Raw genomic sequence first — 14,683 nt, 5'->3', positions numbered from 1 at the left:
AGGAGAAAATGCCGACTGCATTACTGGAGAGTTGGCTCCGCTGTTCTCTCACATTTTGGTTCAAATCCCTTTCCACTCTCCAGAAGAACTTTGTGTAGGTGGCTTATGTCTACTGTTTGCTGCACTAAAGCACATGCATTCCGTTAACTGCCACAGTGATGACTTCACATGTATGTAGCCTCCGGAAAACTCTGCACTCTCAAGAGAATGAGCATAAAGATGGGGCAAATAATAGATTACTAGGAATGTAATTTTGACCTTGTAGATCCCCTGAAACAGTAGTCTCAGGGACCCTCTGGGGTCCTGGGACTGTACTTTGAGAGCCACTGTGTTGACTCCTTATCTTAGTGCCACTGCATGGCAGGTGGCGCTGCCAACACACAGAAACGCCAGCTCCCGTTGTCCTCAGTGCTGCCCTGTGAGACGGTGTTTCCAGCCCATCTTATGGATGGGGACAGTCGTACAGGGGAGTGAGTACTGTATTTTGCCCTGTGTGATGAACTCCTGTGTATAATGTGCACTCACATTTTTGGCCCAAAATTTCAGGAAAGAAAATCTTTCATTTTAATTTTTTTAATTCAATCAATTATTTATTTATTTGTTTGTTTATATTTAGAAACAAAACCAATTATGTATTCCAGGGTATTATTTTGCACATAGGTGTCATTATTGCTTTCTAGAGGTACACTTTAACACATAGGCATAAACAAAAGAATTAAAAACATTTATATAGATATGGAATTAGTACTGCCCATGTATAATATGTATCCTTATTTTTCCCTAAAAATTTTGGGCAAAAAAGTGTGCATTATACATGGCAAAATGCAGTAACTTCGCCATACCTACTTTAGAGTGGTTCTGTGGCTTCGAGGGAGGGGAATAAGCCTCGGACTCCAGAAAGGGCCCCTAGTGGTACTAACATCAATGTCATAAAAGGTTGACTGTATGAAATTGCCATTTTTGTAGGTCAAAAACGGTTGAATGTCGACTCTTCCATATGGTTCAGCCTAACAGTAGTGCATAGTAAGTGTGCCAGGGGCAGCCCCCAGCATGTGTACTTACTACCTTCTCAGTGTCATCCTCACCACAAGGCCGGGACAGGCACTGGGGAGACTGAGGACCAAGAGTCACTGCTAGTGAGAGGCGGGGCTGGGCACTCACGCCAGCACCCTGCCCTGTGCCTGCCTCCGTGGTGGGCTGGAGCCCCTCGGGCCTGCCCCGAAACCCAGGCAGGCTCAGCTGCAGTGCTCGCTCTGTCCTAAATACTGTAAATCCTCCTCAGAAAACCCGAATCCCACCCAGGTCAGTATACCTGCCCTCAACCCCTCTGTGAACATAGGGCTGGCCTTTGGTACCGTGGGGACTGGGATGGAGTTTGTCGGCCAGTGGGGGCAGGTGTTGCTCTAGCAGCTCTGGGGAGAGTGCAGTTAATTAGGGATTCTCATGGCAGCGCTGCAGGGGGGCATGTCCTAAAACTGCCCACCTGTGGCTTCATGGAGCTCCGCCTTGGTGCAGACCCTGCCTCCCGCTTGGTGGGATGGCCTGCTCTGGGATCTCTGGAGGCCGCATCTTGAGAGCTGAGATGGGAGACCATGAGCAGGTAGGTCAGACCACGATGTTGGCCTTCATGTCGGTCCGCTTGTCTCCACAGGGACTTTAAAAGCAAGAACGTGCTGCTGAAGAGCGACCTCACGGCTGTGCTGGCCGATTTTGGCCTGGCTGTTCGGTTTGAGCCAGGGAAGCCTCCAGGGGATACTCATGGGCAGGTAACGAGGCTCGGGGTGGAAGAGAGGGGCTGGCACAGGGGAGGCATTGCCCTTCTGATGCTCAGCGGGCAGAGCGCACAGGCAGCGGTCGCCGTGTGAGCTCAGAGCTGCCTGAGAACGCCGAGAACGGTGCACTGCTGGGGAAGGCGAGGCCCGGAATGGTGGAGCCAGCCAGGCTGGTCAGCTGAGCAGCGCGGATTCCCGGTTGGGAATTTGTCCGCTCGTCCTTGTTGACTCAGTCTTTTTCTTTTCAGTTATAAAGATAGGTGAGATAAAATATAAGATATACTAAGACTCCAGACCCAAAAGCCTAGAAAAATTAACCAAAAATTAAGCCTAAGCAAATCATCCTAAAACAATCGCTGCTGATATTTTTCAGTGACATCCTTCCCCTTTCGTTTTTGGTGTTACTCTCAGTAAATCATGTCTGTGCGGCCCGTGTGGTGGTGATGGGGTAGAGGCAGCACCTGCAGGGTTAGCTCACAGCAGTCCTGAGGGTGTGCCATCTTAAACGATCACGTAGGTACAGTTTATACCGTGGCCTCTTGTGACCCTCCTGGGAACGTGGGACAGCAAGCCTTGCCATCATTGTCAGTGTCCCGCTCTGAATTCTGCCACCCTGGCCCCTTAGGGTGCACGAGGGATGCATCTCCTGTCCAGCACTGAGGGCATCTGCATAGATGGTGACCGTAGACCCTCTCCCTCCTGCAGGTGGGCACTCGGCGATACATGGCCCCAGAGGTGCTGGAGGGTGCCATCAACTTCCAGAGAGACGCCTTCCTGCGCATCGACATGTATGCCATGGGGCTGGTGCTGTGGGAGCTCGTCTCCCGCTGCAAGGCTGCCGATGGTGAGTGCCCACGCCCCAGGTGTCCTGCGGGTGGGTGGATGGGTTGGGAGCAGCAGGACCTGGCGGTGATTCACCAGGCTCGGTCTCACCCCCAGGCCCCGTGGACGAGTATATGCTGCCCTTTGAAGAAGAGATCGGCCAGCACCCATCATTGGAGGAGCTGCAGGAGGTGGTCGTGCACAAGAAGATGCGGCCCGCCATTAAGGATCACTGGCTGAAGCACCCGGTGAGGGCCCCGCAGGGCATGGGGCTGCACAGGAGCAGGGAAGGGAGTTCTTACCTGTGGTGAGAACCTGAGGTCAGGGGTGTAGTGCTGAAAGAGGGGATGCCTCAAACAACAAGACAGTCCCCTCCTCTGCCAGGCCAGAGGACACTTAGTGCACTTTTTCTCTTCCGCCAGGGAAGCCTTAGGAAGGTTCAGTGAGCCACCAGGAGGTGGCTCTGGGTCTGCTTAGTTGGGCCCAGGTTGCCCCCATGTGGGAGGGACCCTGTGCCGTGGAGCCTGCTGGCCCTGACTGAGCCTGACCTCTCGGGGTTTGAATCCTGGATCTGCCAATCCATAGCTGGGTGACTTCAGGCAAATTGCTTTATATCTCTGAGCCTCTGTCTTCTCAGGGTAGTAATAGATTTAATGAGTTATCATTTTAAACCCCTTGGCAGGATACCTACCACATAAATGCTCAATATGGGCTGGTTCTGATAAATTCCTCTGTTCTCTGCCTTCATTATTTTCTGGGCCTGGGCCAAGCCCCGTGGCATCTGGGCCCCTCTGCTCCAGGGATGTTGTACGAGAGACCCTGGCAGCGTAAACCTGTCTTGGGAGGATATTTGCCTTCAGCTCCCCTGATCCACACCCGCCACCCACCCCAGGGTTAATTCAGAAAACGAACAGTGTTGGGACCACTGGGGGTAGTAGCCCTCTACCATACATACCACCAGGGTCCAAGCTGTTAAGGCCAAGTTCAGCTGCCACGCTGCTCCTTGGAACCCCCGGCTGCAAGAGGAGAAGGTGGAGCCTGGGTCAATATCTACCTTCTGCTTCAGACTGTCTCAGTCTCCCAAGGCAGAGGTGCCAAGGCAGCTGGTCCATTTCTCTGACGAGGAGCCCCATGTCCAGAGAGGTCTCAACATGGCCTCGGGGGCAGAGCAGGCCAGAGAGTGCCTGGATGTGGACCTGCTGTCCACCCTCTGCCTCGTCTGGCTCTACACAGTTGGTTCCAGCACAGGGTGTCATACACCATGTGCCCTGCACTCTAGGGAGGGCCCCCCGAGGCTGTGAGCAGTAGGGTGGATGGTGCCCCCTCCTCTGGTCCCACTGTGACCACCACTTTTTGGGTCCTTACATGACTTGGGCTTCACATAAGATTTTGCTTAAATATCACTGTATCTGCCCCAGGAGGGGCCTGGCTTCCTCCCTGCCTATGTTGATGTTCAATGGCCTTCCACTGGGGCCGTGGTGGGAGGCCAGTGGGCTCAGGGTGGTGATTGCCAGGAGGGGTGGCACCCTGATCCCCGCAGTGTTCCCCAGGCTCCTGCTAATGGCTCCTGGGGTTGGGACACACCTGTGGCCTCTGCCTGGTCTCGGGTACATCATCAAGTTTGCTGTCCCCCAGGCTTGTCCTCACTGAGGGACACCAACAGGCTCTGTTTCCTCCCCTCCTCGTGGCGCAGGGCCTGGCCCAGCTCTGTGTGACCATCGAGGAGTGCTGGGACCACGACGCAGAGGCTCGCCTGTCTGCGGGCTGTGTGGAGGAGCGGGTGTCCCTGATCCGGAGGTCGGTCAACGGCACTACCTCGGACTGTCTTGTCTCCCTGGTGACTTCCGTCACCAACGTGGACCTGCCCCCTAAAGAGTCGAGCATCTAAGCCCGGGACACGAGTGGATCTCCAGACTCGGTGGATCTGAAGAGGAAAGGAAAAAACAAGTTGTGTTTTGTTTTGGAAATCTCATAACACCAACAAACACATAAAATGCAGCTGCTATTTTACCTTGACTTTTTATTATAATTAATTATAATTATTATTATTAATATTATTTTGGGATCGGATCAGTTCTACCAGCACATCGCTCTACTGCATCTCAAACAGTGGACGCGTCAGCAGGCGTCGAGGTGCTGAGCTGTGAATGCAGAACCAGCGCCGTGCTGGCAGCCTCCGCTGCCTCCTGTCCTGGGGGTTCAGCTTCCCCCGCCTTCGTTGCTCGTCTCGGAATCTGTGACACAGAGTCCCATCTCCTGTCTTAGGAAACTTAATGCTGCAAACTCATCCTAGAGGAGCCTTTGAAGACTGTTACATAAAAACATACTTCCTCCAGAGGAGTTTCCTTCTGCCCTTACCACCTCCCTCCTTCCCTTTCCTTGTGTTTTTCTCCCTTTTTTAGACAGTGAGTTTAAGAAACAGCAGATGTGTTTTCACGGATTAACGGGTGTTGTCCTGACCAGGAAGAAGGGGGGTGAGGAGGAGGATGGTTCGGACTGGAGTTGAAAGGGGAGGGTGGGGCGGGGCGGGGCGGGCGTTGGGTAGGGTCTGGAGCAGAGCTACACTGGACTCGGGCACGTTCGGAGCAACATCCTTTGCTGTGAGGCTACTTCTCAGGTAACCAGGAATTGAGGGGAAGGACCGTGTGGAGGCCGAGCATTAACGGCAAGAGCGGGGTTTGGAGAAAGTCCAAAATAGATACGGCTCTGACCCGCCCGCTGGCCCTGACCAGTTTTTCCCACTACCTTGGGCTTGGGCCTAGGACAGAACATTTTTTTCTGCCCTATTTTAGGTTAGGTAAGGGTAGAAATCACGGTTGAGTGGGCACATTCTTCATAAGACATGATGCTGTAAAAATATCTTTAAAGGAGGAGGCGTTGAAATACATTACTTCCTCCTGGAGCAGTTCAGGGAAATGCCCACAGGGGGCGCCCTGCACAGCCAGGGCAAGAGGATTTCCTGGGTGAGGCCAGCAGAGGCCTACCTCTCTGGAGACCCTGTGAGTCCTGCAGCGCTGGCTCTGCCCTGTGTGGTGACATTATTGTCCCCTTTATGTGGCTCGTGGACATAGCTTTCTCCAGGCCCTTAAAGTGGTGCATATTCTAAAACCCTTTATTATGCCATACCCTTGCTCTAGTCAGTGAATGTTCCTAATGCTGCTGTTTCAACATTCAATTTTTTTTAATTTATGAAACATGCAAAATTCAAAACAAAACAAAACAGACCACACATACATCCAGATATATTTTGTGCATCCACACACATTTTGCTATGTGGCTTCCGAGGTTTAAATTTTGAAAAATAAAAGAATGAAAACTTCACGACCACAGACCACCTCAAACCAGAAATACCTCAGAATTTTCTACTTGTGTAAGTTTTATTATATATTTTATTAGTTGTGTTGTCTTGTAATAAGTATATTTTAATGTAAGTTGGCTTTTATGACAAGAAAGTGTAAAAGACAGAGGAAAAAAGAGTTTGAGTCTTCTAGATAGTGCTACCATTTCTGTTGGTGACGCCCTTGTACAGAATTGTCATCACCTGTAGGTTGGTTGGCTGGGCCGCATCTGGGCATTGGTCACTCTTGTTTGTGAAGGCTTTTCCTTCTGGTTTCTGTAGACCATTTTAATTTAGAACCGGAGCTCTCAATTGCGGGGGGACTGGGTGGGTGATGGAGAGAGGTGGACTCGGGTGAGGATGGGAGGGGGCACCTCCTCTTGGGTTCTTTGGAGGTTCAGATGTTCCCCTCACTTCGATTGGTTGCCATTCAGAATGACAGGTAACCCCACTGTGACTTGGTAAACTGTGGCCCTCAAAAACCCACCTGAGGTCATTTACTTGAGATTTCATTTCTTAAGGACTTCAGCAGCAGCAGCAGCAGTCGGGAGAGACCCGCAGTGTCCCTGGGAGCCTGCACTGTGCTCGGGCTGTCTGTGCTAGAGAGGCATGTCTGGAGTGGAGTGTTCTTACCTGTCGCCCTGAGGCTTGAGACCCGAGGGCACCGCACATACCCTAGGGGCCAGCCGCCTGCTGCCCCAAGGGGTGTCCCCTTGGCTGTGTCCTTTCCTCTGTTTGGGCCCTGGATGAGCTTGCTCCCCTGCCCCAGAGCTCAGCTTTTGCTTCATGGGTCAAATTGTGAGCTGGCCGAGGTGGTTACAGGGACTTTTTGGTAAGCTATATTGTCGTTTACTTTTTTGAAAGAATATTTGTGCTGTGGTATTTTCTTCCCTGGGAATAATTTTTAACAGCAAAACAGGCCTTACAGCAGTTGCTTTCCCTTTTCACTTCTTTCTTTCAGAAGCTTTAAAATATTTATTGAAAAGTGCCATATCTAATTTCCTCAGCTTTCTCCTCGGGCAGTGCCGGGTGTCTCTACTTTCACCCTCAGAAACTAATGAGCCGCTAACAACCAGCCGACCTACTACAGGAATGACTGGAGCGCTGGTCCTACCCCTGCCTCTCCGTGTGGTTTTAGGTGTCTTCTGGGTGATTTCTCTTTTGTGTGCTGGCTGGCTTCTCGGGAGGACACGTTGGGGCCTGGCCATGGAGGCTTGAGCCGTGGCTCTGATGTGGGGACCTGCCGGCTGGGACGCAGTGTGGACAGGAAGGCCTTCCTGGTGGTCTGCATGCCTTTTATCAGGGGAGGGAGGACTCCTTCTTTGCTCACCCTGTGCTTAGCTGCTCTGGCATCTCCTTGGGGCCTTGGCACCAGAAGGGTGTGTCAGGAGATGGTCTTGTTTGACGTGGCCAGGGAGGGGGGAGAGTCCAGTAAGCTCTTTGGGCTTCAGGCTGCCTTTGCCCCTCCTGCCATAACACCCCCCTGTTGTGCTGGCTGGGAGAAGGTGGGTACTCTCGTCCCAGAGTGTGCTGCGAGGAACCCGGGTGGATCTTGTCTCAGATAAGGTGTGTTTGCTGTCATGAATTCTTTGGGGAGTGAGCCATCTAGAGGCCCCATTTGTGTGGGGGGTGTTGTAGGGCCTCTGCCTGTGCTCTTCTCCACAAAGGTTTCACGTGACATTCACTTCCGGGGAGCTCAGGTAATGACTACCCCGCCTCTCCCACTCCAGGCTTGTGGGAGCTGGTGGGAATGGAGGCTGGCATCGCTTTCCCTGCCTGTGGGAGAGGCTACCGCATCCACAATGGGAAGGCAGCTGAGTCGGGGGAGCAGTGACCATGGATCCTTGCTCCTGCCTTTCTAGTGTCCTGTCCTCCAGGCAGGCTCCTGGCTGTGGGACGGGCTTTGGGGAAGAAGGTGCTCTGTTTGAAAACACCAGTGATCACGATGGGAAGATGTCCCTAGCCAGAGAAGTCCAGCAAGTGAACACGAGAAAGAGTAAGCAGGTGGAGACAGAGGCTGCTGTGCCAATGTCCTGTGAAGGAATCAGTGACAGGGGAACAAGGAAAGGAAGGCCATGAACCTAGTCAATAGACCTCCCAAGTCAGGCATTCTCCGGGTACCATTGGTCCCCACTAGGAGTCCTCCTCTGAGTGAGTTCCTCAGGGCAAGAGCTGCAGGTAGACTGTTCTTAGGAGAAAGGGAGACCTGGCTTAGGCAGATTGGGGAGCATCATCACAGCCTTTGTTACTCAGCATGGCTTTCCTGTCCTATTGGCTCCTGGTAGGTGCCCAGAGGGATCGGCCCTGCCTACGGAAGGCTTCCCCATGGGTGCCAGCTGCTTCTGACTCAGGATTCATCCTGTCCAGATGTGGCGCATGGATGCCGAACAAGGACCTCGTCCAGCTTGGAGCATCTTAGGAGCCTGGAGCCCCCACACACATAGTCTCTCATCTCCAGGCCCCGGACGAGATAGTTCTTCCATTGCCTCTGGGGCCAGGCTAACCTTTTTGTCAGGTCATGCTTTAGGAAGCAAAGCTGGTGACCCTGCAGCTCTGCTCTGTCACCTTTCTCTCCAGTCGGCCACGTTCTTGCTCCCTGCTGCCCTGCACTGGGTGCTTGGGCTGTGTGTGGTGTTTCCTTGGTGGCAGGCCCAGCTGTGTATTGAATGTCCACCATGTGCTGTGTGTGGCTCGGAAAGCCTGTCACATGGCCCCAATACTCTGAGCCACGAGAGCAGGGAAGTGGCTGTCCCATTCAGGGTGGGTGGGCTGGATGGCCCTCTGGCAGATGGAATTTTTTGCCCTTTTTAGAGTGCCATGTAAAATCCCAGGCACCTAATTTGTAAGACAAGGGTTTGATGTTTTTTAAGAATATAGTAAGCATAAGTATGTAAGTTTTTAGAATTGGTACCAGAAGTCCAATAGCCAGCCATTATTCCTGAGAACTTGACTCACTAGAAAAATGCCTAATTTGGATAGCATTTTCCAGAACTTACTTTGGTGGCCTCTCCCAGACATTTCAATAGCTATTGGGTTCTAATGGGCTCATCTTTGGAAAGACAGCTGGGCATGGTTCACATGTTGGGGACATGTGACCACACCTTCCCAGGAAGCCCAGTGAGCTTACTCTTCAACCCTCATGCAGGGTGAGCAGCCAGAAAGGAAGGGGCATGGTGGCTCTTTCTCCTTTGGTGACATGAATTCTCCTTGGTCATTGGCTGTTTACAAAAAGCTTAGCTAATAAACTACTCAGCTAATGTGTTCAACCAAGTAATGTCAAGCTTAAGTCTTGATGAACTGTAATGTTTTGGGTAAAGAAACTGGCCCAGTAATTCATTTGATGAAAGTTTCATCTCAGTCTAGATTTGTAAATGGTTAATGAATTCAGGGTTATATCCATAGTTCTTTAAGTAAGATTCCTGGTTGTTGATTTGTAACCAGCAATTCCCCTATGAATGTATCCCAAACCCTTAGAAGGCTTGGAAAAGTTTTTTAACATAAGGATTTAGTTTTGTAGGAAAAAGAAACTAAAGTTTAAAACACTTGCCCTTGGAAATTTGGTTGAGTCAGCCACATTTAAAAAAAAAAAAAAAGTGGATCCCAGCGATCCACAAACTAGCATCAGATAAGTCCAAGTGATCTAGGTGGGATTTGTTCATATTCCTGTTTTATGGAATAGGAGTAGACTCCTTTTGGGTCTACTGTAATCTTTGGCTTGGACGGGATTTTGAATTTAAAGGATTTACCACTATCTGCATTTTTACTAAGCTTTTACATTTTCCTGAGGGCATCTTCCAGGTATGAGTGAAGTAGGACTTTCGATTGTGGTACTCCTGTACCCCCATAGTGCCAAAACCCGCGGCACCTCATTCGCTTCTGCGGCAGCTCGAAGAGATGACACTTGGGGTGTTTCCTCGTGAGTTGAAATGCTTGTTTTCTAAACGCCCACGTGTGGGGATGGCCCTGGGCTGCCCTGTGGTCTCCAGGAGTGTCCGGGTTGTGTGAGGCCCGGGCAGCTCTGAGCACTGCAGGCCAACTCTAGGACACCGAGGAGGTGTGTACACGGACATACATGTGTTTGCAGTGGGTTATACAGATGTGGGCTCTTCTGGACATCTGTGGCAGTGTCACATTCATTTTCAAAGTTTACATTTTGAGCTCATAGTTATGAAAAATATGACTGGTTAGCTGATGCTTTTCAGGCAGGTGAGGATGGGTTTTTCGCAAGGAAGTGAGTTCTGTCTGGAATCCTGCGAATTTCTGCTGCCGATGGGGCCGGGGTTCCTTCCCCCCCCCCCCCCCACCCCGTCTGTCCCGGTCATGTTTGCATCGGAGCGTTGTTAGCTAGCATTGTAAATAAAAGAGTGGGTTCTATAATAGAGATATGACACTTGAAGTTTTACTTTGAAAAAAATCTATAGCTCTACATATATATTTAGTTATATCACCTGACAGATTCTTCTGCACAGTGTGGAGATTGTTTTATACCAGATTATTTTTATAAAGTCTAGTGAGTTTGAGTAAGAATGATTTTGTAACCAGAGTAATGAGCTTTACCTTTCGAGATAAATGTACACTGGAGTGTGAGTGGTGTGGGGCTTCTACTTAGCGCTCATGTGGGTTCTGGCAACACACTGGTTGGTTGGAGTCCAGTTCTGGGTCTTGTCTGGCCCAGGCTCCACCCACTGCGACTGCATGGGACAGTGATGCTTCGCCAGCTCCTTGCAGACGGGAGGAGAGGGCCTGGGGAGGGGCGAGAGGAGTCTTTCGGTGTTTTACGTTTGCGCTTCCTCCTGACATTTTTTTTTTTTTTGAACAAAGGGTTCTGAGGTTAAAAATTAGTTTGTAAACTCCTGCCATAGGATGCAGTCATGTGGGGGTGTTTTGGGGGAACAGAAGTTGTTTAGGGTGCAGATCGGGGCAGGTTGGGACTAGAAAAAGAATCAGACTTCAAATGAGCGTTTGGTGATATGAGTAATTCACCAAACTGAAAGATCTAGGACCAAGTTACCCAGTTGTGGGACAGAATTTCCAGATGAGTAATTGGGAAAGGCCGGGGGAGGGGATGGAGAGGGTGGACTGTGGACACGGTGGTCCAATCAAGTGGAGAGCTGCCAGCCACGTGTCCGCTCCGGTGAGGGAGGTTTGGAGGCGACTGGGGGTTAATCCGCGGCTTACATCCGGAGTCACCCAGGAGCCCGGCAGGAAGCCCGGAACTCCACCCCAGCGGGGCATCTTCCTCACGTCTACCAGGTTTTGGGCTCTTCCTGCCAAGGTCAGCAGTGCTGCCATCCTATGGAAGGCCATCTTCACGTCAGCCTTTTTATTTGAGGGTAGAAAGTGGATGGTTATTTGGGTAAGCCTTTTAGATGGGGACCTAAGGGGAGCGAATAATGCAGGTAACTCTTTGTAACTGTAATCGCCCATTCTGAGGCCCAGCTGAAGGCCTGTCCCCCAGGCCTGGCTTCAGGCCGCTGCGTTCAGAGGTCCACGGGCTGCGCAGCTTTGTCAGGAGAGGCCCTCGTGGGTCATCTGCGGTCAGCTGTGTTGCTTATTCAGTCTGGTTTGGGATGACGTGTTACACTGGACCCGTTTCGTACTCGGAGTAAATGTAGTTTCAGCAGATCCAGGAGCCCCCGGGAACTGCCCCCACCCCGCCCCGGCGCTCCTTGGCGTGTCCCCTGCAGAAGACCATTGCTGTGCTCTCCAGCCTGTCTCTGGGAAGGTGCCCCTGTCGTGTCTGTTTTCGTCCCCGCCTTCCCCCGCCCACAAAGCAACTGCTGTAAGCGTTTTTTCTACTTGTCTTTTCTAGCCCCAGACCTCGCCTTCTCCCTCTCCCCGCCCGTACTTTCTGGAGGCCGTTCTGCGCTCCAGGGACTTTAGAACCAGTTACCTCAGACCTCGTGTTGAGCAGTGTCATCATCTGGGTCCTATCGATCCGCGGGCTCGTGACCCTGCCAAGTGTGGGCACTCACCTGTTGCGAGAACTCTTCCCGAGGACCGACAAAGGGGGGGCTTCTGGCAAGCTCCCCCCGGCCTGTGGCGGGCAGGTCTGGAGTGTGGTCCGCACGGTGCTTCCTGTGTCCCTCTTTGAATTCTGCCATTTTCAGTATTCTCGTGTCTGGATGGGCAAAGCGGTTCGGTGGACTGGCCTTGCACCCGATCAGTTCCAAAGACGAGCTCTTTGTAACACACTTCCAGTCGCTCAAGCTGCGGTGTCGAACATTCCTGTGAGCGGCGGCTCCGGGGCCGCGCTCCGACCCCGGTGCATTTCGGGAAGGTGCGTGTCGCTTCTGCTTCCGTCGCTGTGAAGTCAGGCCTTGTGGGAAATGGCTGTGTGTCATTTTGATGTATTTTAAATAAATAAATATATATTTTTTAAAGAGTCTTTTTTACCAGTTCAAAAAGTTTAATTGACCAGCAGTGACCACGTCTGAATTTTTGTCTCCGGGGCGGCGGTGGCAGACCAAATGGAAAAGCGGTCACTCGGCCGGACGCTGGTGGGCGGGCTGCCTGCCCGGCCGACCTGCTGCCCGTGGGCGCCGCGGCCGGCGTGTCCCCGCTGGGTCCTGACTCGGCCCTCCGGGTGGCCTCTGCCCTGTTCGGGGGGCTGTCGACTTGAGTCCCTGCGAGCGCTTCAGCCCAAGCGGGGTTTCCTTAGCACTGCTGCCAGTTAAGGTATTTCCGTTGTTCGCCAAACAATTTCTCCGTAAGGGAAAAACACGCTCATCCAGATCTTACCAGCAGTGGCAGAGGTGAGAGCGGGGAAGGATTCGGCAGCATGTGGGTTTTGACTTGGAAAGTGTCCAAATCATTGTCAAACGCCATCTGAGAGCCAGTGATCGCACAGAGACGCCTGGGAGGTCTCATCTGAAAGTGTTGAGGCCTCCTGTGAGGGGCGGAATCGGTTGAATGCCAGTGGCTCCCTTCCCTGCCCCCGCCCCACCCCCGAATCCTGTAAAAGCGCAAAGAAAATTGAGTGGTACTTGAGAATTGAGGGCGAGGGTTACCGCAGATTAGAAACATACTTGTAGATTTCAGTTCCACGCCACACGTCCACACAATGCCATTTTTCAACTGTACAAAAGAATCTGCTTATGAATTTGACATGATCTTAAATGGTATCGTCAAAGGCCGAATTTTTCACCTGTTAATATTGTTTCACATTTGTCCTTGAATCTGAATAACTGCACAGTACTGTAAATGTAACTTACACCGAGTTTGATGTCAATTCTAGTGAAAAGAGCTTCTGCATGTAACACGTAAAGAACACAGCAGAGCACAAAACCTGCAGGACCAGTTCTGGAACCAACAGAAAATGTCACCTGTCATTTGCCATCTTATATATCAGTTCTACCAGCCACTTCTAAATTTGTACATTATTTGTAAGGAGAAGAAGGAAACCCTAAGACTTGTCTAACTTAGTGGAGAATGTGTGTGTTGGGTTTAGGATGATAGCAAAGTCTTAATTGAGCTGTGTTATCTAACTTGTATATACAAAATTGTAATTAAAAGTTTGGATTCACCTGTTTCTTGCAGTTTTAAAATGAGGACTTGCAAACTCTGGAAATGTGACTAGTCTATGACTTGAGGCTGTAGAAGTGAGGAAGCTCTTCAAGTGCTGAAATGAATGACTTCTAGTTTTTGGCTCAAATTCAATAAGTACTGTTTGTACACCAGGATATGTGAGATGTAAATGTGATAGGTCACGTTCACCCTTGTAGCTATAAAATAAAAATTTTGTAGAACAGAAATAGCTTGTACTACTGAATTTAACAAGTTATACTAAAGTATCATGTTTTTTAAACAATATATATATATATATACACACACACACACAGAGTTAAGCTTGTTGCTGTTACCCTGTCTGGATTTGAAAAGTGTGCTGAGATATATATATATATATATATATATATATATAATCTTACATATATATTATATACATGCACACATCTAAAATGGCCTAAGCAGACATCCGTGTAATTACAGTTGCAAAATGAAGACATTTTGGAAAGAACATTGTATCATAGTTCATTCATTTGCAGTGGACCTTTGTTCCTTTTGACTGTGGTAATTTTAGAAATGAGTGTCAAGTTTGAAATTAGATCTGCTAAGTTGGGGTTTTGCTGCTTGAACTCTGCACTGGGTCCTCAAATAAACCGATGTGAATGTAGTTTTTCCCCCTGTGTGAAGAAGCAGCCACACCCCAACAAACAGAATAGGAGGAAAAATATAGAACTATTTCAAGTTTTATCTTTTTGTATATGAAAATAAAATAATAATAATAATTAAAAAACAACCACCCTGTTGTCTCTCTTAATCACGTGGCAGGGGATTGAGATTTCTTTTTATGGGAATTGGGAATAAATAAAATGGTGTTCTCCCAGTGACAGGGCTGAATCGGACACCTTGTGAGTTCCTGCTTGGTTCCAACATGTGGTTAGTGGTCCAGTGCCTCGTCCACCACGGACGGGCCTGTGGGGCTGGAGACACTGGGCTCCTCCTAAGTGGACTGTTCTGGGACATTGGCCAAGTTCCTGTAGGGCACAGGTATATTTTCCAAATCTCCAAGATCCCCCAGGTACACCCTCCCTCCCCACCCACCACTCTTAATACTTTGCAGGCAACCCTGAGCAGTATTTTTATAAGTGGAACAGAGAGGCCTAGAAACTCAGTTATATTCAGGACTACTGCAGAATACAAGCTCTGCCATTCCCAAACATGGCTGCATAGCGGGGCCACTTGCCTAGCT

General features: G+C 50.3%; 1 protein-coding gene across 3 annotated transcripts in view; it reads left to right on the top strand.

Annotated features, from left to right (window-relative positions):
* Positions 1-5,043, top strand: part of ACVR2B (activin A receptor type 2B) — a 28,126-nt gene extending 23,083 nt beyond the window's left edge. For all 3 annotated transcript variants that reach the window (XM_045857127.1, XM_045857126.1, XM_045857125.1), the window contains exons 8-11: positions 1,652-1,766; positions 2,478-2,616; positions 2,712-2,842; positions 4,288-5,043. In XM_045857127.1, the coding sequence (XP_045713083.1) occupies positions 1,652-1,766; positions 2,478-2,616; positions 2,712-2,842; positions 4,288-4,482 (580 nt within the window). In that variant the 3' untranslated portion in view covers positions 4,483-5,043. The remainder of the gene's footprint in view (positions 1-1,651; positions 1,767-2,477; positions 2,617-2,711; positions 2,843-4,287) is intronic.
* Positions 5,044-14,683: the final 9,640 nt, after the last annotated feature.

The sequence above is a fragment of the Phyllostomus hastatus genome, unplaced genomic scaffold (genome assembly GCF_019186645.2).
Source record: "Phyllostomus hastatus isolate PE091 unplaced genomic scaffold, TTU_PhHast_1.1 phas_scaffold_129, whole genome shotgun sequence".
NCBI lineage: Eukaryota > Metazoa > Chordata > Mammalia > Chiroptera > Phyllostomidae > Phyllostomus > Phyllostomus hastatus.
Note: the sequence above shows the minus strand (reverse complement) of the source record. Positions and strands in the feature narration are given on the sequence as shown.